General features: G+C 59.5%; 1 protein-coding gene and 1 long non-coding RNA gene across 3 annotated transcripts in view; one reads left to right on the top strand and one right to left on the bottom strand.

Moving 5' to 3' along the window:
- The window catches only part of LOC124226355 (uncharacterized), a 44,070-nt gene extending 40,108 nt beyond the window's left edge, over nt 1-3,962 (bottom strand). Inside the window, exon 1 of the long non-coding RNA XR_006885283.1 lies at nt 3,634-3,962. This is a non-coding gene — a long non-coding RNA (uncharacterized LOC124226355). The remainder of the gene's footprint in view (nt 1-3,633) is intronic.
- A 14,714-nt stretch (nt 3,963-18,676) lies between these two features.
- LOC124226352 (uncharacterized) lies at nt 18,677-25,718 on the top strand. Of its 2 annotated transcripts, XM_046639509.1 has the most exons (3): nt 18,677-19,020; nt 24,769-25,346; nt 25,577-25,718. In XM_046639509.1, exons 1-3 carry the CDS (start codon nt 18,677-18,679, stop codon nt 25,588-25,590), a joined length of 936 nt encoding a protein of 311 aa, XP_046495465.1. In that variant the 3' UTR covers nt 25,591-25,718. The 2 variants fall into 2 exon arrangements, with proteins under 2 accessions (XP_046495465.1, XP_046495464.1); XM_046639508.1 differs by lacking the exon at nt 25,577-25,718 and having other exon boundaries at nt 24,769-25,402.
- Nucleotides 25,719-25,923: the final 205 nt, after the last annotated feature.

The following is a 25,923-nucleotide window of genomic DNA, read 5'->3' as shown; positions in this document are numbered from 1 at the left end:
CCACGCACCCTCCTGCATCCTCCTGAGCATCCCCACGCACCCTCCTGTGCGCCCCAGCACACCCTACTTTGGAGACCTCTGTCCTCAGGGCTCCCAAAGCTTGAGGCTTTTGAAAAACAAAAGCCAGGAAGCGACTTGCAGGCTATCCCTGCCCCATCCCTCGCCTGAGGCAAAGAAATATCTACTTGCTCAAGTGAGGGTCTGCTGGGGTGGGGAGGGGAGGAGACCCCAACAGACTGAGGACTCTCTCAGTCGATGCTGGGGGAGCAGCGTGCACTCACTCAAAACCAGGTTTATGATGAACCAGGAGGACTCATGTTACAACGCTAAATGGCGAAGTCAAATAATACGTGTGGTGTGATAATAACCAGGCTGCAAAGAAAACCAGCAGCTACGCACAGACGGGCGTCTAGAGGGAAAGTCCCCAGATGTCAGCACAGTTGTCTTTGGGCAGTGGCATTCTCAGTAAATTTTTCACATTTTCCCTTTGTAATTTTCTCTCTTCTTTTAAGTATAATGAGTACCTATTACTTTTATGCAGGATACACAAAGTTTTATTGTTTATATTGGAAGATCCTTGAATGTGCTCCACGGGCCCAGGCGCTGAGCAAAACCCCAGATGCAGAGCGAAGCCTGTTCAGAGCAACGAGCCAGGCTCGCTGGGTGGAACTTTCCGGCTACTGAAGGTCTGTGCCTTGTGACTCGTCCGAGTTGCCCACTGTCCTGTCCCCAAAGGTGCAGGGTGACCAGCCAGGGGCACAGAGGGCCTCATGCCAGGCTGGCAGGGGCAGAGTAAGCCGTGAGCTCTGGGCGTGGAGAGCCTGGCGCTGGGGGTGGCAGCAGGAAGCAGCGCCCCCTCGAGCCCCACCTCGGGGCTCATCGCACCTCAGGCGTCTACGCACATCTCCCTCCGTCTACCAACACGCCCCCCCCACCCCCAGGCTGAGTTACTCGACTCTTTCCTAAACTGGCTCAGTTAGTTTTGTTGAAATAAATTTACTAAGAAGAAACGCTCTGCTGCCATGTCCACCCAATGGTGTAAACAAGAATGCTTATCGCAGCTTGATTCACAATCGCCAAATCCAGGAGACAACCCCCAAATCCACCACCATCTGGAAGGTTAAGCGAATTGTGGTCTATTGTGGAGTATTATATAGCAATGAAAAAGGACAAGCCGTGGATACACACAACGTCGACGATCTCACAGACACTGTGTTGAGTGGAAGAGCTAAACAAGAAAGCATGTTCTGGACAACCCCATTTACATGAAATTCTAGAACAAAACCAGTCTACAGAGAGAGAGAGAAGAGTGGTTATCTCAGCAGGGTGGGGGTGCAGCTAACAGGGAGGGGACACAAAGGATCCTTTTGGGGTCTTGAAATGCTCTGTATCTTTTTTTTTCCTTTTTTGCTTGAGGAGGATTGTCACTGAGCTAACATCTGTGTTGACCTTCCTCTGTTTTATGTGGGACGCCACCACAGCAGGGCTTGATGGGCGGTGCTAAGTGCACACCTGGGATCCGAACCCGTGAACCCTGGGCCACCAAAGTGGAGTGCAAACTTAACCACTATGCCACCGCGCCGGCCCTGGGAACATTCTCTATCTTCAACTCAGTAGTAGTTACCTGGGTATTTACACCTGAGAAAAGGCATCAAGCTGCACTTTTAATATTACATAAAACAGATGCAGGTTATGTGTGTGTATATGTATTCCAAAAGAAAAGTTAGAGAGAGAGAGGAGGGAGAGAAGTTAGTTAGTTAGTTCGTTTCCGGTCACGAACATCCCACGTGCCAATTCCTGTGACAGTGGTGGGTGCGCGGTGGTCCTGCCACTGCTCGAATCTCCAGTGGGAGTTCTGCATGCCCTGCCTTGCATTCATTGAGGGCTGACTATGTGCTGAGCACAGTTCTAACCCTGGACGACCTCCCAGGGCTGGTATAACGTCCAGCCCACTTTACAGCGAGGCCACCACTTTGAGAGGGTTGGCGGTCTGCCAGGGTGCATGGCTGGCACCCAGCAGCTGGGCTCCAAGTGGGAGACATTCACCCCACTCCACAGTCTCTGCAAGGACACACTTTTTCACTCCACAAATCCTTCCAAATACGGCCCCAGTCCTGGCAAAGAACCGTGTGGTGGGCATGGCGGAGTTGCTCTGATGAGACCTCATGGCCACAGCCTCTGGGCCCCACCTGAGCTCTGGGGTAGAGCAGACAGTGGGACTGGCCTCCCACCCCTGCAGCACTGTGCCAGAGATGGCTCTACTTGTTCCCCAATATCCAATGGCCCTGCTTCCTTAGTAATAGAATCCCTGCCTTTTAGCTGGGCCCACAGTGGCAGGAATAAAGATGACAATTTCCAGACTCCCTTGCAGCTAGGTGTGGCCAAACCACTCAGTGCCGGCCACCAAGATGTGAGTGGAAGTGCTGTGTGTGATGTCTGCAAAGCATCCTAAAAGGAAGGAGGAATGGTCATCTTCTGGCCTTCCTCCTTTCTGCTGGCTGGAATTCAGATGTGATGCCTGGAGCTACAGCAGCCCTCTTAGACTATGAGATGGAAGCCACTACTCCCTCCTGATTTTGTTTTTCTGTGGGAAGTAAAGCTCTATCTTGTTTAAACCCCCACTACTGGGGTTCTCTGTCGAATGTTTGCCTAACTTACAATGTCAGTAAAAGGTCTGCACACTCACAGGCTTCCAAGTGATGTACGTTAGCCTCCAAGTGGCCTTGCTGTGGTTAAGAGGAAAGGATCTTTTTTGAGGGTGTTACCAAGGCCTTAGTGCTGATCACAGGAGTAGTGCTGGGGTGACAGAGGGACCCCCCGCCATGCTTGTATGTTTTGAACTCGTGTGTAGACACAACATAACTCAAATCCTTCTGACATGTCAAGTGTTCCCCATCTTGGGGACAATGATTCCAAACAGCAAACCAGACTCCTGCAGTTACTACATCTTCCCGTTCCAAACCCACTTCTCCACATCTTTTAAATTGCAAATCATTTCAAACACACGGAGGGTAAAGTTAATAAGGTAACAGATTGTAGACACCCAGCCACTCCGATGAAACAGTAACATTTTGCCAAATTTGCTTCCGATCTCTCTTGTGACAGCAGGAAAAGGCTGCAGACCCCCTGAGGCCTCCGCCTCCCACCAGCGCAGCCGCATCCTCTCCCCTCCCCCATCCAGCCGCCAGCGGCGAAGCTCACCCCGACGGTGTTGAACCCCTCTGCTCCACAAACGTCCCCATAAGCAGTGGGCAGCGCCGCTAAAACCACCTTCTCAGTCCAACTAGTCAGACACGTTCCCCGAATAGTCGCTCACGCAGTTAAGCCGTCACTTCACAACGGTTTGTGGAGGACTCGGGCCCCGACGGGAGCGTGCATGTCTTTGGGGAGATTTTTTCCACCAACGTTGCCCAAAGACATGTATGCTATTTTGTTTTCCTCGTCACCATAGTATTTACACGGTACAATAAATGTGCGACTATTCAAAGAGAAAGAAAAGGCTGAACTGTGTGCCGGCGAAAACTATCCTGGTCCCACCGGGCGCCCTGCTGGCCGGGAACAGGCTCCACCCGCTCCCCCAGGGGCCCACTCTCCCCTGGAGGTCGGTCACACCCCAGCGTCCCAGACGCTTACGCTCACACCCTGTGACAGTGAAGACGAATTCCGAGCAGCAGCCCCGTGGCGCGTGTCTCCCGGCTCAGGAGCTGTGCGTCCGCCCTGCCATGTCCCGCGGCTGCGTTCCGCTGCCCACCTGCGCCTGTGTTGCCAGAAGCATCTTCCACATGCCACTTCTCTGCAGGAGGTTAAGCCCCTTGTCCACGTCGTGAGGGTGGCTTCAGTGAATGCCAGGACCCCGTTCTTAAAGCTGCAGGCCCGGATCACGTGCCCGGCAACTGCGGAAGGTGCGTGGCGCCCCTCCCAGCCAGGGGCTCAGGAAAGAGGAACAAGCACGTGGGCACTGAGTGCTGACTGTGTGCCAGGCCGGCGAAGCGCCCGGCTCAGACTCACGCACGTGATCCTCACACCAGCCCAGGAGGTGGTATTGTTACCCCATCTACAGCTGCAGCTCAGAGAGGGTGAGAAACCTGGCCAAGGTCACAGAGCTGTCACAGGGGAGGTAGGGATCAAGCACTGGGCCAGGGCCCTGCAGGCCTCCCCTGGGAGGAGGACAGCTGGCCGTTTCCCAAGGCACCTTGAGAAGGGACTGTGATGCGAGACCAGCCGACATTTGGCCTGAGAGGGGCACACGTAACAAGCCAGACTTTCAATCCAGTGGAGAATCTTTATTGTGGATTAGGTTCTAAGTGAATCAGTAAGCTGAAAAATCATCATCAAAGGAATCCTTAAAAGCCTCTTAAGTCACCCACGAGGGAGGTGGGGGGCCATCCTGCACGAAGCGGCGCCCAGCCAGGTTGCTCCCTCCTGTGCGAGGTCCCTGCCTGCTGGCCCTTATTTGCTGGGCTGCCAATCAGCAGGCTCGGACCCGGGATCAGCCAACGGGAGGCGCGGCTGGAGCAGAGGGCGGGAGGAAGGGGCTCCCGGGCGTCTCCCCGCTTTCTCCTTGGTGGTTTTCTCCAGCAGTGGCTGCCCCTCCACCTCCTGCCTAGGCTGCTGGGCCCTAGTCCCCCTGGGTGACCTGGGGCCCTGGCTCTGGCACCACCGCCTTCTGCGTTTGGCCCTCTCGTCCAGCGACAGCCGTGGCTTCCTGCGGCTGCTGACCGCGCAGCTGACTCTTGGTCGTCAGCTCTTCCACCTACTGTGCGGCCAACGCCGGCCCCGACTTCCTTTGCTTGAAACACCTGGAGCCGCGTCTGTCTCCCACTGGGCTCTGACGGGGGCACCTGGAGCCCAGTGTGGCTGCCGCGCCGTGGTCCGCCCAGCCGGCCTGACGCAGTGCCGCAGGCTCTGAGAGGGTGAGGACAGAAACGTCCCGGCCTGGAGGGGGCCTGAGCCATGTGGAGTGCACAGTAGGTGTCTGATTAAGGACAGGGACTGCCTGATGTAGGGACCTTCTGAATCACTCACAGCCCACGGGAGGTCTTCGATTTCTATTTGTGGGGTGACTGGAGGGCCTGTGTGCTCAGATACTTAAAGAAGGTCTCAGGCTCCTGGACTGCAGCCGAGCCCCTCCACGCTCTCCGTCCTTGACTCCTGCTGCTCCCCACGGCCACACCCAGTTCGCTCTTCTCACTGTTTTGAACTTTCTGCACTAAGACTTGGCTGTTGACGTTTGTAGGAAATTCCAATCGTGCTGGTCAATAAAGCTTAATGATGACTGAGGTCTCCCATCTGTCTCTGCACAAGGCAGGCGACCTCTGCTAACCAGACACCCAGCTGCGCCTCACAGAGAAACTAGGATACACAACCATGTGCTGGGGCTTTAGCGAGAAAAAAGAGAGAGAGGAAGACTGGCAACAGATGTTAGCTCAGGGCCAATCTTCCTCAGGAAAAAAAAAAAGTGTGAGAAGACAAGCCACAGGCTGGGAGAAGACACCTGCAAAGCACACATCTGATAAAGGACCAGGATGCAGAATACAATAAGAACATGAACAACCCCATTTTAAAAATGGGTAAGAGGCCTAAACAGACCCCTCACTGAAGAAGATAAACATACAGCAAAAATGGGGCTCTGTGGGGTCATACAAGACAGGAACGTGCCCGCACTGCTGTTTTGCCTGGTGCGTGTATGAAGACGAACGGAGGCTCTGGGGCGGGTCTCCTGCCCCCGCTCGTCCTGCCTCTCTGCCCTCCCCCCAGAAATCACTCCGACAAGAGCCCCTCCCTCAGGCTCTGCTTCTGGGGACCGTGACCGAAGTCAGGAGGGCGGCAGTTTTAAAATCAGGTGACACGGGACGGCCTCGCCGGGGGGCGAATCCTGAACGTGAGCCACGGGCATCAGGCAGTTGAGATCTCCTGACTCAGAGAGAAGGGACCGAGGCGCAGGGAAGTGCTGCCCCTGGACCAAGACTGTGCCGGGCCAGGTGCAGCGCCCTGGGCCTCCCTGTCCCTCTCTCCAGACTTGGCAGGTGTGGCCTGGCCGGGTGAGCGGAGAGCTGGGGTGGCGGCCCGTCCCCAGGCCACCAGAAGTCCCTCAGAAGCTGTGGGAAGTCGGGTTTGAGAGCCAATGGCCCTGAGACAGGGGCCCAGCTCACCGAGCAAATGAGCCACCAGCGAGCCACCAGTGAGCCACCAGTGAGCCGTGTCTCATGAAATCCCGCAGCTTGCACCCCGAGGGGCTCCACTGGTGCCGGCCGGGGTGGGCACGGGGATCCCGGTTCTGGGGGCAGAGGGCAGGCAGCAGTGGCTCAGAGATGCGCACAGCGCCAGGTCTAATCCCGCCTCTTCGCCAAAGTGATCCCACTGTGCAAACAGGAAAGACAGGGTCCCCAGACGGCACTGCCTGGATCTCCTGAAAGGACTGGCGACAGGGATGCTGCCCGTGAAGGGCGGGCGGAGGGAGGGGGTCTGAGTGTTTACAGGAAACAGCAGGAGCTGTCGGGTGAAGAGAAGGTGCCAGTTTCTTTCCCGAGGAGAACGGCAGCCCCCCTGGGGCTGTGGAGGGGCTTCCTGAGACCTGGGTCCTTCCCCTCGGGGACAGAGTCTTGGCCGGACCCGGACCGGGGGGGAAGACAGGCAGGCTTGCTGGACTGAAGGCAGCTGTAGGGGCGCTGGAGGACTCGGGGTGTCCTGTGCTAAGAGTCCAGTGGGACAAGTGTGGAGGTCGCCAGGATGTTCCCAAGCCGGGGCTCTGTGACCCCTGCTGTCGAGAGGAAGAAGTGGGGAGAGGGGACAGGCGGCACTGAGCACCCACTGTGTGCCAGACACGCGCTGGGTGCTTTCTCGGCCGCCTTGTTGGCCTCTGGCTGCACGTTCAAATGTTCAACAAGCATTTATTGAACGCCTGCTATGAGCCTCGTCACAGCCACAAGAGCTGCGCGGGGGCCACCAGCGCTGGGTTCGCCCGTGCCCGCGGCTCCAGACCGCATGGACCCTCCCCGTCCTCCCTCGGACCAGCGGCAGCGCAGCCCGCTCCCCGGTGGCGATGGTGGGGGAGCCAAAGGATGGCAAAATCGAGTGAGGTCCCTATACTCCACCCCAGGGATGAGCTGGGAGCTGCGACCGAGAGGGTGGAGGCCTCAGCGCCCGCGTGCTGTGCCAGCAAGGCCGGCGCTCAAAGTCACCACTGTTTATTAGACATCGAGCGTGGGCCACTTGGCCACACGTCCCCCAGACACCGGCTGAGCACCTGCCAGCAGCAGGCCGCACCGCAGCAAGTGCCGGAGACACAACTGGAAAACAGCCAGGTCCCTGCCCTGCGGGACCTCACGGGGCGTGCAGGACCCCAGCACCGAGCACATGACCGTCCGCTGGGATCAGCACTCTAAACCAGAGGCCCCGCTCCCGTGGGCTGGCAGCACTGCGGGACTGGCTGCCTCCATCAAAGGCCCGCTTTCTGCTGTGGCCCCAGAGGCCCCCCAGGAGGCGCCTAACTCACACTCACATGCACGCATTCAGCAAAGGTTTAGTGAGGACCTACTGCGCGCCAGGCACGAGGGATACAGCTGTGAGCAGGATGGAAGGCACCCCTGTCCTGTGGGGGTTGGCATCCAAGCAGCGGGGGAGGGCGTCCATCATGGGAAATGCGGGCGGAAAGGGAAGGGGGCCCAGAGGGGTGGGGCTTCGAGGCCACAGTGGCAACTTTGGCTTTTGCTCCGAGGAAGGTGGGAGGCACGGGGGCTTTTGAACAGAGGAGCGGCCTGCTTGACTGGGGTCTTAACAGGAGCCCTCTGGCTGCCGTGTGGGGAATAGGCTCGACAGGGCCAGGGTGGAGGCCGGGAGATCCAGAAGGTGGCTACTGCAACCATCCAAGCGAGCAACGATGGCGGCTGGGATCCAGTGGGGGCCATGGAGGTGACGGAAGTGGTCAGATCTATAAAACAACAGGAATTCCTGATGACTTGGATGTGGGGCCTGAGAGAAAAGAGGAGCCAGGGATGAGCTGAGGATGCGAGCCCAGCGGCCGGAAGACGACATTAGCGCTCAGAGATGGGAGGCAGCGGGAAGCAAGTCTGAGGTCGCCGTAACGCGGTCGGCTGGGGGTGCCGTGAACGTCTGTGGCCCCGCCAGGCATGTCTCTGAAGACACGGCTGCAGAAAGTGTAACACACTGTCTGCTTTGAGCTTCTGGAAGTCTCTGCTCCCCGGGTTTGCTCTCCTCTGGAGATAAAACAAACGGACCAGAGCTTCCCCCCGCCCCTGCTCTCCTGAGCGCGGGAGCCTCCAACTGGGTCGGCGGGAGGCGGGCGCCGTAAATCACAGAGCTGTGGGACCAGGGCCTTGGGAGGACGTCTCCGGAATGAGACTCAGACAATAGGAGGAGACGTGGATGAGCTGACGCAGCGGAGGGCACATTAGACTCGCCGTAAATTATTACAAAGTAACAGGAAATCACCGCGATGCCAGCTGAGCTGCAGAAGGAACACGGGGAGGGCGCAGGGGCCCTCACAGCCCGCAGGCTCCAAACCACTGCCCCGCGGTGCACTGGGGTGGCGTGTGTGCACGTGTGTGCGTGCGTGTGTCCCAGAGGAGGCCGTCCACAGGCCTGGCGTGACTCAGAAATGTGAAATTTTTCTTGAAAACATCGGAGGATTTCTTTGCTTTGCTACTTAAAAGCTGTTTGTCCTTGAGCAAGTTACCTAACCTCTCTGAGCCTCGGTTGTCTCATCTGAAAAATGTGGATCATGATGGTACCTCCTCATGACAGCTGTGTGACAGGCACTGGCGACGCTCCCTGAGCCATTTGCTGGCTTCCTGGTTCTCTGCCCCAGCACACGAAAAGGTTTCATTTCCACCTTTTAAATTTAGGCGTGGTCAGTGACTTGCTTCCATCGATGAAACGCCAACGAAGTTGTACATGTCCCTTTAGGAGCCAGTGTGCGTGCACCACAGTCCAGTGCGTCCACTGTCTGCCGGGGATGACCGCTCTGTCTGTGCCGACCCCGACGGACGAGAAGCAGACTGCTGTGGTTGTGAAGCTGGGAGGGGGTGTTTGTCACGGCGCCGAGCCCTGGGCTCTCCTGGCGGCTACAGGACGAAAGGAGTCACTCGTGGAGAGCCCTCGGGTGATGCGCCGCACACAGCGGGCGCCGCAGAGAGCTGGCCGCTGTCCTCACTCCAAAGGTCCTGGGAGTTGTAAGCGAATCCGGGCCCTGAGGGCGCCGGGCAGACTCTCGGGGCCCTGGGATGCCACCCCGGCCTCCACGCCGAGCGCTCCCTCCCCTGGAGTGTGGCGGCCCCTGCGGCTGCTTCTCGCCAGCAGCAGAGGGACAGGATCACGCCCGTCTCGTGGGGCGATTCCCTCTTGCGGGCTCTGAGGAGGTGAGTGACCCGGTGGGAGGCAGAGCTGAGGGCGGACGCAGCCAGCGACCCCTGAGACCGGCGGTGGCCCCTGGCTGGCGCTCAGCGAGCACCCGAAGCCCGCAGTCCGGGGGCCGGGGCAGCGGCTCTTTCCTGTCGGCCCAGCTTTCTCGGGCTGCGCGCAGGAAGCCCCCGGTTCGCCGGGGACGGTCCTGGCTCTGAAGCTGGGAGGCCTGTCCTCCCGCGGACAGGATGCTGCTGGGCTCGTCTGCTCGGGGCCGTGACAAGCACCACGGACGGGGGCTCCGACGATAGACTCGTGCTCTCTCCCCGTGTCCTCGCACGGTCGTCCCTCTGTGCGTGTCTGTGTCCTCATCTCCTCTGAAAAGGACGCCAGTCCTACTGCCTTAGGGCTGCCCGAGTGACCTCATTTAACCCAGTTACCTCTTCAAAGACCCCGTCTCCAAATATAGTCACATCCTGAGATACCGAGGGTTCAGACATCAAGACACAAATTTTGGGGGGGACCCATTCAGCCCCCAGCAGTTGGTGACCCCACTTGACAGCCCACAAGGACCTGAATCCGCCAACCACCCCGTGAGCTTGCAGACAGACCCTCCCCAGTCGGGCCTCCAGGTGAGACCACGCCCCCGCCCACACCTCCTCGCAGCCTCGGGGAGGCACCACTGCGCCACGTCAGACTCAGGACACGGCGACCGTGAGAGAAGCAGCGCGAGCGGCACAGAGAGCAAACACTCGCGTCATGTGGGTGCACGCGCCTCACCTTGCTGCCTCCGCTGACGTGGGCACAGACCCTCTATTTCCTTGTTTCGAGTTGTTCTTCTGGAAGAACGTCAAGGACCTGCAGGCGCCTCTTCTGTTTAACCCGGTGACTCGATCCCCTGGGCTCTGAGTCCCTCCCTTGGTGCTGGAATTTCATTTTTGTCACGGTGCTTTCACACGCTCTGTTAATCCGTCCACTCATCCGCTTCTTTCCAGCCAGACAGACAGCCGTTCCCTCGGAAACGCAGCTGGGGGGCGAGGTCAGCGAGCTGACGGAATCACTGCATCAGACCCCATCCCCAGGTGCCTTCATGGTCACCTTCGCTCACCCAGGATGCCTTGTGGCACGCTCACTGGAGCAGGAAGATGTCTTTGAGAAAGGGATTGGAAAACTGCATGTTCTCCTCTCTCCTCAGAGAAGCACGTGGGCATATTAAAGGCACTGATAAGTCCTGCATGGAGAGAAACCATTCAGTGCCTTTAGGGAACACTGCTCTGATGCACATCATGACGTTGCAGGGCTGGTAAAGTCACCCATTTTCCAGGGGAGGACACTAACGCTTGTTCTAGCATCTCGCCCAAAGTCAAGTCTGGGCGTCAAACCCAGGCTGGGGAGCACCAAAGCCTGGACCATCACTGCCCCGCACAACCTCTTAAACCCAGCAAGCAACTGAACGAGGCTTTGGGTAGATGTTAAGGGGCTGGTTAATATCAAGAAGTTACTAGAAGAAGGATAGGGCGGGTGAGGGGGCCGAACTGATGTTTGTCTGCTGACCATGTCCCCCGGGTGAAATTCCAACCATCTGCTTTCTCTTTTAAGATCTACAAATGCACATAGATTTTATCATCTTCCTTAAAATCCTAGGACAGGGTGAGGCCCAGCCGCCTGGGCCCCGGGGCCTATGGAATGACATGCCCCTCGGCGTCCCCCGAGCCCTGGCGTCCACGGCCTCCCCGGGCCTCCCCAAGAGCCGGCCGCCTTCCCTCCTCTTTCCCATGGGAGCCCATTCTGCAAAGGCAGGAACCGAGGCATGGCGGGTCACGCAGCCCACACAGCTGGTGAGAGTCCCTTCCGACCCAGAGCCCGCGTTCCAGCCACCAGGCTCCCCGCCTCGTCCCCAGGGCACCTGAGGCCAGGCCAGAAGGGACTGGGTCTCGCCTTCACTGTGTCACATCCAGCTTGACCACAGGCCCTGCCCTTTCCAGGCCCGCTGCCCGGCTCTGGGCTGAGACAATGCTGACCCGAAGCCCGGAGGCAGGAGATGGCTCGGTGCTCTCCACATCTGCTGCTTGCTCAGCATTCTTGCTAAACTTAAAAAAAACAATCCCTGAGGATGCCAGAACCAGAGCTGTAGTTTGCTTAAAATGAAAAGAAAAAAGAAAAACTGATAATGTCAGGAATCTTTCTTGCAAGCCAGTGCAAATCAAATCGGCTTAAGCAAAAAGGAATGTATTGGCTGAGTAACTAAAATTCCAGGAATAGATTCAGCTGCAGGCATAGCTGGATCCAGGGTCTTAATAATGCCATCAGGCCTGAGTTTCTCTCTCTCCCCATCTCTGGCCCGTCCTTCCCTCCGTGCTGGCTTCATTCACAGATGCCGCATGGTGGCAAGATGGCTGCCAGGAGTCTTACGCCACATCCTGCAGGTCCAGGTCCAACAGGAAAGAGACGCACCTTCAGGGCCCTGAAGCCAAGCTTCCAGGATCAGCCCTGCTTGGCCGTCCTGAACCAATCACAGAGGTCAGGGGAGTGCAGCACGCGGGCTGGCCTGGACCTGGGTCACCGTCCCTGGCGCCATCTTTGGACTGAGAATGGACGGCTGGGTCCGCTGACGACCATTAGGCCGTGGTCAGAGGGAGGAGGCGCAGGTGCTGTGAACACAGACATGGTGTCACCACACTCAGAAATGAAGCCTCGCCGTGGCCGCCGTCTTCTGCTTCCCCGTCGCCCCTCCTTCCTGCCCCAGGCTCGCCGCCCGGGAGGCTGACCCACATCCACGCCACAGCCGCTCTCGCCTTCCTGACGGACCGGCCGCCGGGCCCTGCGGGAGGCGGGAGAGTGAGGTCAAGGGCTCCCCGGGTCTGGTCCCCAGGCTCACTGTCTTTTCATTTTCTTTCAGGTTGCACTTTTATTTTTATTTTTGTATCGAGGTCGCATTGGTTTATAACATTATATAAATTTCAGGTGCACGTCATTATATTTCGATTTCTGTCACTATGTCATGTTCACTACCAGGTGAAATATAATGACGAGCACCTGAAATTTATATAATGTCATAAACCAGTGTCACCTCATATAAATAAATAAGTAAATAAGATGCCCGATACCACTCACTATCAGGGAAACGCAAATCAAAACCACAAGGAGATACCACCTCCCGCCCGTCAGAATGGCTATAATTAACAAGGCAGGAAACAAGAAGTGTTGGAGAGGATGCAGAGAGAAGGGAATTCTCATAGGCTGCTGGGGGGAGTGCAAACTGGTGCAGCCACTACAGAAAACGGTATGGAGATTCCTCAAAAAATTAAGAATAGAACTACCATAGAGCCAGCCATCCCACTAGTGGGTATTGATCCAAAGAACGTGAAAACACGAATGCGTAAAGATACATGCACCCCTATGTCCATGGCACCTCTCCCAAGGCGGCCGCTGAACCGTCCTCTCCTGCTGGGCTTCTGGAACTCTCCATTCCCCCCCAGGCCGGTGGGAACAGCTCCTCCTCTCCCGCCCGGATCCCCCCGCCTGCCCACGGCGTGCACACAGCCCGGCGCCTGCCCTCCTGGTGTCGCCCTCAGGACTGCCCACGTTTCCTGCCCTCCTGCTCCCAGGGAGATGCCGACAGGACAGTCCCATCCGGCCGGGACACCTGCCTTCTGCCCGGGCGCCCCCGCCCTTCCCCAAGTCTGCAAAGCCGGCCCCGTTGGGGAAGATGGAAAGTTCTGGAGCCTGATGGTGGCGATGGCAGCACAAGAATGTGAATGCACTTAATGCCCCCAACTGCACACAAGAAGACGGTAAATTTTAAGTTACGTATATTTTACCACAATCTTTTAAAGGTTTTTTTCAAAGAGAAAAGAGTCACTATGCACAAGCCCTCCTCCCAGAGGCCGTGCCACCCCCTCCCGCCACCCAGGACCTGGGGCTCCTGCTCCGGACGCCGGGAGGGGAGGGCGGCTCCCCGGGAACGATGCCACATTGATTCGCGCGTCTCTTGGGGAGAACAAGGCACAGGCTGACTTCCTGCCAGAGGAGCTGAACTTGAGATGCCCCCAGGCCTCGGGGACAGTGATGCAAACCATTTCCGACCAGGCGGGGGCGGGCAGGGAGGGCGCCTGGCACACACGACCCGGGACAGGTCCCCTCCCAGCGCAGGAACTGAGTCAGCCGCCGCGCCCTGCCAGCAGCTGCTGTCCCTCCCGGGCGGGGATCCTGGCCCTGAGGACAGACGCCCACGGTGGGCGCATTAAGGCCAAGACACGGGGCCCAGAGCACCGCAGGCTGGGAGGACGTCGTGGGACACGGTCAGGACTCGGGCCTCCACTCCGAGTGTGACGGTCCCCTCGCTGGTAGCGGTGCCCGCGGTCCCCGCCCCAGTCCACTCGCAGCCCGGTTTGCCCTCTGCGTGTCCGGCTTCTTTACGCGGCACTTACGCCGAGGGTCATCGGTGTTGTTGTGTCGCAGTAGCTCACTCCTCGTCCTCGCTGCACGGTCCCCGTTGAGAAGCCCCCCACCCCACGTCCACTCGCCCGTGGACGGCCCGCCGGGTTAGGCCCAGTCTGGGGCTCTGACGGGGAGTGACCGTGACGTCCGTGGACAGGTGCGTGTGGACGCGGCTCCACCCAGCGGGGCAGACGCCCGGGAGCGGGCTGCCGAGTCGTGGGAGGGTGGACGGCCAGGCTCGCAAGGACCCCACACTGCGTCCTGAGCGGCGGCGCCCTCACGCCCCGTCGGCCTCCGCGTCCGCAGCCCCCCTGAAGCCCTCAGCCTTCCAAGCGGCGCTCGTCCCACTGGGCCGAGCGTGATTGTGGCTCATGAGACCTCCTGGGACCAGAATATTCGCTCACATGTTCCACAAGCACCTGCTGGGCCCTCACGAAGCCCCAGGCCCGGACTCGAGTGAGAACACACACAGGCCGGGGGTGTGGGGGCTGCGTCTGAGACCGACCCTCATCAGCTGCTGAACTGCAGGGGCTTCAAAGGTCTGTGAGGCTGGAAGAGCAGGAGGCCTCTCTCCCTCTCGGGAGGGAATCCAGGCAGGCTCCTTGGAGGCAGTGGCATTTGAGCTGAGCTCTGCATGACGAGTAAGAACAACGTAGCTGAGCAGGGAGGAGGCAAGGAAGAGAGGCCTGGGGGGCGGGGGGGGGGAGTCGACCTGCAAAGGCCTGGGAATGAGTGGGGATACTTGGCTGCAAGGAACAGCTGTGAGGGTTTAATTATCTCCTGTAAGAAGAAGTCTGGAGAGCAGTAGTTTTGGGATGATTTGGGCTCCATGATCACAAACCCAGGAGCTGACCGGCTTGCTGCTCCACCATCCTCGAGGGGTCAGCCATGTTTTGTCTCATAGTGATAAAAGGGTTGCTGTGGCTCCAGCAAGACTCTGGCACACAACAGTGAGCCAAGCAGGGAGGCAGGGTGGGGCAGCAGGAGGACCTCCGTTCCTTAATGAAGGAGGAAGCTGCCCCTGCAGAGCTCCCCCCACAGGCCACCGGCTGGAGCTGGGCCTCCTGCCCACCCCAGATCGACAGGAAACGGGACTGCCTGAGACCAGTCTGACTAGCCCCCCGGACAGAGGGCTCAGTCCCCAAATGCAACCCAGCTCTGCTGGAAAGGGAAAGGAGGGAACAGCTGCGGCGAGGGCCCCCGGGCCGCCCAGCTCCCAGGTCACCGCGTAACTCAGCTGGCCGCCATCTGAGGAATGTCAGGCGGCCTGAACCTGCCTGAGGTGACACAGAAGACCGAGGGGCGGCCCAGGTGGCCTCATCTCAAACACCAAGGCCTGGTTCTCAGACGTCCCTGGAGGCCCCGGGAGGCACAGCTGGGAGGAGGGATGAGCTGGTGAGCCGCCCCAGGCCCTCCCCGCTCCCGCCCCAGGGGGACTCTGGGGGAGCCGGCAGCCCCACCCTCCCCGCCCAGCCCGCGCCCACCCAGCTCCCTCCCTCCCTCCCTCTCCTTCGAAGCTCTTTGTCTCCACTTCCTGTGGGAAACTTCTGGGCGACTCCGGGATGCAGCCCCTAAGGAAGGGCAGCTCCTCCAGCTCCTCGCCGAGGGGCACAGCCAGTGCGCAGGAGGGTCTGTCTGCGTTGTGCACGCTCCGGGTGCCGGTCTGCGCGGGGGCGGGCGCAGCGGGTGTGAGGCGGGGGCTGCGTGTGCCTGAGACCCACCAAGGACCCGCCGCGCCTGCTGCTTCTCTGAGTCTCCAAGAAAATGGCGGGAGCCCCACCCCAGCCCCACTCACCAGCTCACAGTCTTCTGAGGAAAGATACATAATGGACAACAAACCAAGCAAACGGACGATTTCAGACAACGACGCTCCGTGCCGGGAGAAAGAGACGTCCCGGACGCCTGGGCTTCCTCTGCCTCCGAGGCTGGAGGAGGCCTGGCTGTGAACTGACATCCGAGCTGAAAAGCTGGAAGAAGCGGCTGTGCAAAGGGCCTGGGGCAGCTGGTTGCAGGGAGAAAGTGCGATGAGAGCAAGGCCCTGAAGTAGGAGTGAACAGAGTAGATTCAAGGAACAAGAGGAAAGTCTGGGCGGGTGGAGTCGCGTGTGCGCTCGGGGTCGTGGTGAGTGTGACCCAAGGGCCCGAGTGTGCTCGGCTCTAGGGACTTGGATGTTCGATCCAGTCAGGCCAAGAGGGCTCTGCGGCTTCCTTAGAGCAGTCCCACTTTTTCCGGGAAATCCTGGCGGCAGGTGGCGCACCAAAGAAGCCGACGTTGGCCCTGGGGGCTGGACGCGGTATCGGAAGTCGGATTTTTTCCAGGCGGCAGAACCTCGAGTCCAGCCTCCCTTTGGTCGGTGGGGATGTGCAGGGCCTCCGGCCGGGCTCCATGGAGAGCGGGCTTCCTGAAGCCGGGCTTGGGGAGGCGCCGTCCCCTGCGGGGCTCAGCTGCCTGCCACCAATTTCCGGGGATTCTGTGAGCGGTCACCAAGCTGCCAGCCGCTTGAAATCTCCCGAGGTGGGAGGATTGACCCCTCGGAAACAGGCAGATGCAGCGCACGGGCTCCAGCTCCCCGCCCTCCACCCGAGACCCTGACCTTTCTAGTGAACGGTCCCCAGTGTCACGATCACAGGGTTTGCCATCCAGCGCCACAACCAAAGTGCAGCACAGCCTCATGGCCCCCAGGATTCCCGTGCGCCTCCACAGTCAGCCTTCCCACCCTGGTCCCCACCGGCCACCGATGTGCTGCCTTTTCCAGAACATCACAGAAATGAAACCATACAGCTTCGTTCATTCAGCAAAATGACGTCGAGCTGTACCCTCTCATCGTGTGTGTCAGCAGCTCGCTCTTATTTAATGCGGGGCACCATTTCATTGTACAGACATATTACCGTTTATTTCTCCACTCGCCTGTTGCCTCTGCCCTTCCCCTTTCCCCTCCTTCCTGCGTACATGTGGACATGATGACTGGAGCTATGGCAGCCATCCTGTAACCATGAGACAAACTTAGACGCAGGATAAGAATGGTGGAGCAAAATGACAGGAGGAGCCTGGGCCCCTGGGGACAGCAGCCCTCACCTGCCTCCAGACTTCCTGGAGTAGGAGAAAAGGCTCTTCCCTTTAATCAGCTCGTAATGGGTTTTCTGTTTCTCATGGCCAAATTGAATGCTAACGATGTGCGAAGCAAAGGCTGACCTTCCATCCTCTCTCTATAGATTTCTCCAGAAGGAGAAGGCAGGAGCCCTGGAGGGAGCACACGTTAGACAGGGGGACGAGACCGGTACCTAAGGCAGACTCACGGGTCAGAGTTCAGAGGCCCTCCCAGCCAAGGGGCCATTCCTCCTCCCTCCTCCTGACCGGGACCCTCTCGGGTCTTGGTGGGGGCTGAGCTTCCAGGGCCGCTCACCACATGCTTCCCGCATGGGCTGCCCGTGCAGGCGGGTCCCACTCTGGGGTCTCCAGTGGAAATCCAGGGTCAGCGGCTGCCTGCTGGGCCGGTTCGGGTCTCCTAAGCACCTCGGGCCGTGGCAGAATCGGTGGGACAGCGGCCTGCTGTCCTGCTGCCGGTCAGCAGGCTGGCTCTCAGCTCACAGCCGCTGCCCCCCTCGGAGCCCGCGGGTCCCTCTCTGTCCCTGCTGCAGACCCCCATGTCATGTGCCGCGGGGGTGGCACCACCGGCACATCCGTGACTATTGCGTAGCCTCATCGGGAGCGCCTGTCCCACCCGTCACACTCGCACGAGCGCGCACACGGGGGAGGCAGGTCGGGGACCATTCGGGGACTCCGCCAGCCGCAGAGGACAAAGCTTGTGGCAGAGGCCTGGCCGGTGTGGACGCTCCACCCCACAGAGCCTGGTCCCAGGGGGCGCACAGGTCCCAGGATGGTGTCCAGTCTGACCGGGAATCCTCCCCAGCTCATTCCAGAGCGACTGCTAGCCCTTCACCCCCCGCAGCAGACGCCCTCGAGGGAGCCAGCAGGGGCGACAGACAGGGAGCAGGGACCGGCCAGGGGAAGGCCAGACTCACGGCGGAGCCTCAGGAGGGGTCTGGGAGGCGGCCAGTAGGCACTGCTTCCTGGAACCAGAGGGTAAAAGGCCAGAGAAGGGTGCAGATAGGGTTAGATCCAGTTGCATGTAATAGAAAATCCATTTACTGGGCAGGGCGGGGTCCACAGGGAATTCCTAGAGGCTGCAGCCTGTAAATGGAAACAAATCCAGCTCCCGCAGAAGGTTACCTCCATCTCACAGATTAGGAAGCTCTGTTCAGAAAGGTTAAGTGACTTGCCCAGGCTCACACAGCTAGGAAGTGGCAGAGCTGGGATTCGAACCCATTTGGTTTGACTTTTGTCATTTGCAGCCAGTAAGTCCTGATCGACAGGTCACACGACCCTCGGCACTGGCTCTGAGTCAAACCAGAGGGAAGCTGGCCCTGGAGAGGCCCCTCACTTCTCATCAAACAGCCAAGTCCCACCTCCCCTGACAGGCAGCCCCGACAGACGCCAGTGGCCGGTGCCCACCAGCAAGGGCAGTGTGCAGACCAGACAGGCCAGCAGCCGGGGACCCGGCATGGCTGGAGCTGCCAGCGGACTGCGGAGGGCTCGCCCAGAAGTCCCATCCCTTCGGAGTCTGGGTCACCGAATGAGGCTCTGTTCAACGCCCCCATAAAGCAACCCAAGGGACACACCCGAGGGACAGCCGAGCTCCAGCCACCCCCCAGCCTGGACCCTGGGGCAGGTGTGACGGTGACCGAGCAGCCGGCCTGTCGCTCAGGGCTGGCCCTGGCTTAGAGGAAGTCGAAGGCCATGGCCGTCAGCCCCATTTTACAGATGAGGAGACAGAGGGCCAGAGAGGCTGCACCACCTACCCGAGGTCACCCAGCTCATGCGAAAGGAAATGGGGACTGAACCCCAGGTCTCCAATACCCCGAGCGCCCTCTCCTCCGCCGTGGAGAAGGCGCTGTCTGCCGCCACCCCGCACTCACCCCTTGTCGATGGGGCACGACCCTCGGCGACCTCCGCCGGCCCAGACTCGGGCGGGGATGCTCCCCTGGGCCCCACCCCTCGTGGGCGGAGCCTGTGGCCGAGCCTGGCCAATCAGAGCCCTGCTAGCCACGTGATTGCCCCGGAGGCGGGACGGGAGCCGGGCTGGACCGGTCCGAGGGGGCACGGGGTCGCCCGCGGAGGTAGCGAGCGGCGCATCTTCCCGCCGGACGGGAACCCGGGGAGGTGAGTCAGGACCCGGCTTGCCTGTCCCGGCCTCCCGGGCCGCCCCATCCCGGGCTCGCGGCCCCTCCAGCGGCGCCGCGCCAGTGTCTGCTCCTGCGGCCGCGTCTCTCTGACTCGGACTCTCCTGCCTGATAAGGACCCTGGTGACCACGTCACCCTGTGATAATCCGGGGTCATCTGCCCATCTCAGGGTCCTTCACTGAGTCACACCTGCAAAGCCCCTTTTGCCGTGTAAGGTCGCATGTCCACAGGTTCCCTGGCATTAGGACGTGGGCATCTTTGTGGGGAGGGCATTATTCAGCCCACACAGAAATCACAACCGTTGGAAGCAGGGTGCAGAGATGGAGAGAAAGTAAATCCTGGTGAACGTTTCGAGCCCCTGAATCAAGCTGTACCTGAAGCTGTGCACGTCACTTTTCAGTGGCACAGTGACTATTACATTACCTTTTCTTGTCTAAGCAAGTTTGAGGGTTTCGTTTGTTTTATCGCTTGCAAACAGAGAGCCTGACCGAGACAACTCTCAACCCGTAAGAAGGTCACGATGAGTAATTACCAGCCTGCATGTCTCTCTCACGTGAGGCTGAAATTCTCTGAAAGCAGGGACAATACCTTATCTAATGTGGTGTCGTCAGACCTAGCACAGGGCCTGGCACACAGGAAGTGCTGAACGCATGTTTGTTGACTGAATAACAATTTGCTGATCGAACAATCGAAGAGACGCCCTCCCGCCCGCCGCCCCCTCAGCGGCCATCACGAAAACAAGAGGCAGAGAGAAGCCTCAGTGGAATTTTCCAGAGGTGAATGGCAGGCCGGTCATTTCCTCCCTAGAGGTGGCAGCTTCCTCAGAGAGTGACCCAGACAGAGGGCTCGGAGAAGGCCTGGCCCTCGAGGGCAGCTGGCCGCCCGCCGCCTGAGCCAGCGCCTCCCCGATCGCCCCTGGGTGGCTGGCGGCTGTGGCGCTCCGTCCTCGAAGTCCTGAGTCACCTCTGGTCAGGAGGCGCCCGGCGGGTCCTCTGCTCCCCTCTCCACGGCCGCAGGGGTTTCCATGGAGCAAGGAGAGGAGCCAAGGGAGGAGACCCCTCTGGGGAAGACCTGGGTGTCCCAGTCCCCAGAACTGAGCCATTGTTTTAATCAGCAGGGTCCCTGCGCTTTCCGTGCCCACGGGCACCTGAGAAACGGTGGTCCCTTCCCTCCCTTCTCACCCCTCCCCCGGGGCCCCGCCTCTTCCTCTCCCGGCTCCCGGCTCCTGTTAAGGGGTCTGGGTCATCCTCCATGAACCCCGAGGGGCAGGGCTCAGCTCCGCCACCTCCGTGCTGAGCCCCTTGCTCAGGTCTTCACGCATGGGGATGCAGCAATACTGCGGGTTTGTGCACGTGCTGTTCCTTCTTCCTACAACACTGTTCCCCATGCTGTCTTACCTTTGGCTACCATCTCCCACTGATGCTCAAAGACTGAGTAGAAATGTCACTTTTTGTTTAATTTAATCAACTGGGACTTAATCAACTCGTGCACCCCCTGAGCTGTCGCAAGCCTACGACTTCGGGTCCTCAGGGCAGACTTCCTGCAGCCCTGGATGGCAGCAAGTGCCCTGCTGTGCCCCCAGCCCATCAGACCCTGTGCCCGCGAGGCCGGGCTGCCTCTGACCCCGCACCCTCGCCGCACGGATGCATAGATACGTAAATAAATGGATATGCAACCATGTGACCGAGGGCATGTCACCTCCTGTGCCTCGGTTTCTCCTTTGTGAGATGGGGATATCCTCTTGACGGGGGCTCAGATAAGGGATGGGGGTCTCAAAACACATCTGCGAGTCAGTGACTGAGGTCACACTGCCCCAGAGAGCCTGAGGGGGGACGTCAGGAATAGCAAATGAGCTCGAAGGCCTGGCAGCCCCTGTCAGAAGGAAACAGCCAGAAGCCCCGGACAGGGGAGGGGAGCGCCCTTGACCCCCCCCGGGCAGGCTCCCCACACCCAGGGGAGACTGAGGCCTGCCTGGCCCTGCCCCCCGAGGGGCTCTGGCTCTCCCTGGCGCGGGCGGGGGTGTGAGCAGGGGGAGGGTCCTGTCACAGGAGGCCCGGCGATGGCTCGGGGTTGGAAGTCCAGGCTACTGGGTTCCCCGGAGAGCTGGGCTCAGAGAGAACTTCCAAACCCTCGTGTCTCTGATTCTGCTGGATGAGTGTAAGACGGCAGTGTGACTCCTGGCAGCTCTCTGATCCCACAGAAGCCAAATCTGGATCTTGGAGAATTGTAGCCAGGGGTTCTTCAGCAGGCCAGGGAGCTGGGGCGTCCTCTGGCAGGGGAGACACCTGCCTTTGGGGCCAGGAATTACACCTGTAAGCTGGCCCTGGCAGGTAGCCGGCTTCTGCTTACACACCCCCAGGGATGGGGAGCTCACTCCTCTCTGAGTCTGTGATTCAGGATCATGGATTGGGTTTGCCTGTTCAGAGAGGACGCCGGCAGCCAACCGCTCACCCAGCTCTGCTCACACAGCTCAGAGCCCAGCCTCTCTGCGCTTCAAGTTCACCACACGTGCTCGCCCAACCCCGCAGTCACTGGAGTCAGTCTCGGGTTGCCAGGGACCCCAGACCCCGGGCCTCCAGGGCTTTCCTTCTTCATGGAGCTTATGTTCTAGAATGAGGAGGCAGAAACCCCGAAATCATGGAAGAAATAAATCTAGAGTCACCATTGTGATAAGGGCCGTGGGGAGAAACGGCAGGCCACGGAGACAGGGCGACTTGTCAATATGGGCTGTGACACCAAGATGTTAGAATTTCCTAGGTTTAGGGGAGTGAGGGGTTTGTCTCAAAAAAGAAAGAAAGAAAAAGAGAAGGAAAAGAGGGAGGGGGGGAAAGACAAAAATAAGGGAAAGACAAAGAACAGGGCCGGTCAGTCCCCACGACCACGATCGACCCAGGAGCGGGCAGACGACAGCCTGGCCGGATTCTGTGCAGCCTGTGAACCAAGAAGGCCTTTTTGAACTTTTAAAAGGTTGTAAAAAACAAAACAAAGAAGAATATGCAACGGAGACCTTATGGCCCCCAAACCTCAAACGCTGGCTGCTCGGCCCTTCGCAGGAAGGTCAGCTGCCCCCGGGTCCCGCGGTTTGAACACACAGCACCCTTCCCAACCCGGCCCGCAGGACACACAGAAGGACGGGCCAGACCAGACAGCCGGGGGCTCCCACCACCGCCCGCCGGGCTGAGCGCCATCCGTCAGAAACTGCCCAGAGCCCAGGCCCCGGGGTTCAGTGATTTCTGCTCCAGCGCAGCGAGGCGAGGTTGGGACCCCAGGAAAATGGATGTCCTCAGGCACCACAGGAAGGAGTGGTCCTGTGGCCTCTCCCACCATCCATGTCTCATTAGCTTTTTAGAAAGCGAGGGAATTAATTTTCCCTGTTCCAGAGGGGCATAGTGGGATTTGTTTCATGAAATGAGGGGAGAGAAAAGGCCTATTTATGAGTCAGGGCTCTTGGTTCCAAGTGATAAAAGCCCAGTTCAAAGGGACTGAAAGAACAAGCAGAATTTATTGGCCCATATTACTGAGAAGTCCAGGAGTTGTACAAGCTTCAGGCCTAGCTGGATCCAGGGGCTCCAGATGCCGCCATCAAGACTCATTCTGTCCCTTTCTTCTGAGTCAGTTCTATCCCTTGGGAGGCTCCCCTCATGAGGCAGGATGGTGCCAGGGGCCCACATCCCCACTTGCCGACTGCAGCAGAAAGAAGTTCTCTCCTTGGTGTTCCAGCACTGAGTCTCATTGAACCCTGCCTAGATCATGTGACCCCCTAACCAGTGGCTGCTGTCAGGGGATGGGGTGATCCGTCAGCCAGGACTGGGGTGGGAGGCGTCAGCCCCGCCTGAACCAGGCACGCTGAGAGGAAAAAAGAATCGTTTCCCCTGAGAAGACGAGGGGGCCACTACCAAGAGGAGGAACAGACACCGAGCCATCAAAAGTGACTGCTGGGCCCCACAGAAGCCCACCGACGGCCTCAGGCCCTTCGCTGACCTCGGCGACACAGCCTACAGCTACAGAGACCCTCGCGGGAAAGCCAGCTTCTCAAAGCCAAACCTAGTTCCTGATGGAAGCGCGACTCCAGTCCTGCCCCGAGTCTGGTTCCTGCTCCTGCTCCCACCCTGCGTGCCGTGAGCCCCAGGCCTGCCCTCCAGGAGCCCGGGGACCTGCACAGCCACGGACGCCACCGTATCCAATGGTGCCTGACAGTCTGCGCCTCGCTGGACCATCAGACGCCCGAGGCGGAGACCGTGTCTGTCTGGCTCACCGCAGCCTCCCTGCGCCTGACACATAGTAGGTGCTCCAGCGACGCTCGGGAAGGGGAGGAACACAGCCTGGCGTCCAGCGCGTAGGAGGCGCTCCCCAAATATTGATGACCCATGAATCCCGGGGATGCTCCACAAATACGCATCAACGAATGACAGTATTGCTGGGCGTCACACACAGTAGGTGCCCCACAGACAGCTGGTGAATGGCCAGGTCCTTCGGGCCCGCACAGAACAGGTGCTTGACAAACAGCTGGGGAATAAACAGATGACTCTCCATAGAAGCCGGGCTGCCAGCACCCCGACATTTTGGGTCATTAAGGAGATGGGTGGGGAGATGGGGGGTTGGTGAATGAATGAATGAATGAATGAATGACAGGAACCCTGTCTGGGGTCCGGCTGCCAGAGGAGGGTGCGTGGTCCCTGTGGGAGGCCTCAGACGGACAGAGCCTCAAGGCTGCTCCGGGAGCAAACCGCCGTTTGGGAAGAGACCTGGGTCTCCGTGAGCCGGAGGGGGTGGGGGCTGGGGGAGGAGCCCCCCCGCTGTGCAGGCCCCGCCCCTGCCCGTGCCCCCCCCTCACCCCAGGATGGCATCCAGCGCGGCGGTTCCGGGCAGCCTCCCAGCAGGCGGAAGCGAAGGGAACACAATCTGTTCTCTTTGTCGCAGCTGCCAGGACGCTGCACCGCCCCCGCCCTGCCCCACTGAGCCACCGCCGCTGTGACCTTCCTCGGCCAGCCAGGCTGGGGGTGCTGAGAGCTGCCGGCCCAGATGGCTGACTGGGAGAAACGACAGGACTAAACCGAAAACAGCCTGCCGGGCCTCCTGGCCTGTGTGGATCCCTAAATACAGCCCCGGGTGGGGAGGCATTTATGTCCTGGCTCCTCCTCTTTGTAGCTGTGTGACCTTGGGCCAGTCACTCAACCTCTCTGTGCCTCTGTTTCCTCATCTGTAAAATGGGGATGATAAAAATACTGGGAGAGGCTGGAGGCGTCTTGAGTGTGTCTGGCGTCTGCTGGCTGTCCTTCCATCTGTTGTTCAGGGAACTGGCGCTTCCCGCGTCAGTGCAGTTGGCAGGGCTGGGTGTCTCTGCCCTAGACGAAGGAGGCGGGGGAGGAAGGGCACGTGCTCAGAGGGGATTCTCTGCCTGAGCCCCAGGGCTGTCCCCCGCTCTGCCCACGCACACCCGGAGGACCTACTGGGCGCCTCGTGGGTGCCCATCCTGCGCTGATGACAGACAGGCAGGGAGGGGAGAGAAGGGACATGAAGAGTGGGAGGTCTGGGCTCTGCCGGTGAGATGCTGACCGCCGCGTGAGCTGGATTAGAAGACAGCCAGGCTCTGGGGACGTGTCCCCAGGCCCCCGAGTTCTGTGGGGGTGGAGGGGATGTAGCAGGCATGGAGGGCTTTCTGGAGGAGGTGAGCTGGGTTTGAATCTTGCTTCTGCTGCATCTTGGGCAATGTCTTCACCTCTCTAGGCCTTGTGACCTCATCTTTTGGAGACTTCAAGAGAAACAACAGCCCAAGTCAATCAGGCCTCTGACAGTCAGGATTAGGGCCTTTACGGAGAAACCAGGACATCTGAACTTGGCTTTTGCGGGAGGAAATGCCAGCAAGGCCTTGGCCCCGCTGATCAGGGCGACCCTGCCCCAGCCTGGACGGTCCAGCGAGAGCCAGCCCTGCACTGAGGTTGCACTCCAGTCCCGAGCCACCGAACACCTTGGCAAGTCACCGAACCTCCCAGACTCAGTGTCCCCATCTGTAAAATGGGACGCCGCGGACGCCGTGGCCGTGAGTGCCCACGCTGACAGACGCAGCACAGTACCCACTCGATGGGTCGTAGCAGCTCCTCCTCACTTCCAGAGCCAGGGGGAGCCTGGAGGAAGAGGGGCGACCCCAGGTGGCAGAGGCCAGGGCTCGTTATGCCAGAAAGAGACTCGGGCCCATGGGAGCAGCCGCACGGGGCCTCAGCGACCTCAGGGGCGCAAGCCGGATCAGTCGTCGCCTCATGACTCACTCCTGTGCTGGCGGAGGCCGGGCCGTCCTTCCTTCATAGGTTTGTCTATTTCTTCACTTCTTTTGTACTTTTTAATTTGTTGTTCCATAACATAATGGACACTCATGAGTCCACCCCCCGCGGCCAGAACAAGAGTGTGACTCACGAGGCCGGGCCCCACGTGTCCCCATCTGCCCCGGAAGGGAGCCCCGTTCCTCCGCCGAACAAACACTCACGTTGTCCTCACTCCGGCCCAGGCACGTGATCCTGAATTTGTTTGTCATCCCCAGGCTTTTTGGCATAAAGATTTCTGGTGTGAGGACGCCTGTGTGCCTGTCTACACCCGTGGTGATCAGGCTGGAGTGAGCTCAGAATGACCTGGAAGGCTTGAGGACGGATTGGGGCCCCAGGCCCGGAGTGGCGGATTCCGCAGGTCTGGAGCAGGCTGAGAACCTGTGTTTCTGGCACATCCCCCCGGATGCAGATCCTGCCGCTCTGGGGGCCGCGCTCGGAGCCCCATGGCCCTACATAACCCAGTCCTGAGCTGCAGGGCGTCGTGTTCTCCGAGACGAGATTTTTTCACTCGACCCTGGTCATTCTCAACCGGAGCGATCTTGCCTCCAGGGGACACTGGGCA

Source organism: Equus quagga, chromosome 15, assembly GCF_021613505.1.
Source record: "Equus quagga isolate Etosha38 chromosome 15, UCLA_HA_Equagga_1.0, whole genome shotgun sequence".
Classification (NCBI taxonomy): Eukaryota; Metazoa; Chordata; class Mammalia; order Perissodactyla; family Equidae; genus Equus; species Equus quagga.
The sequence above is the reverse complement of the archived record's forward strand: the minus strand, read 5'-3'. Positions and strand labels throughout refer to the sequence as shown.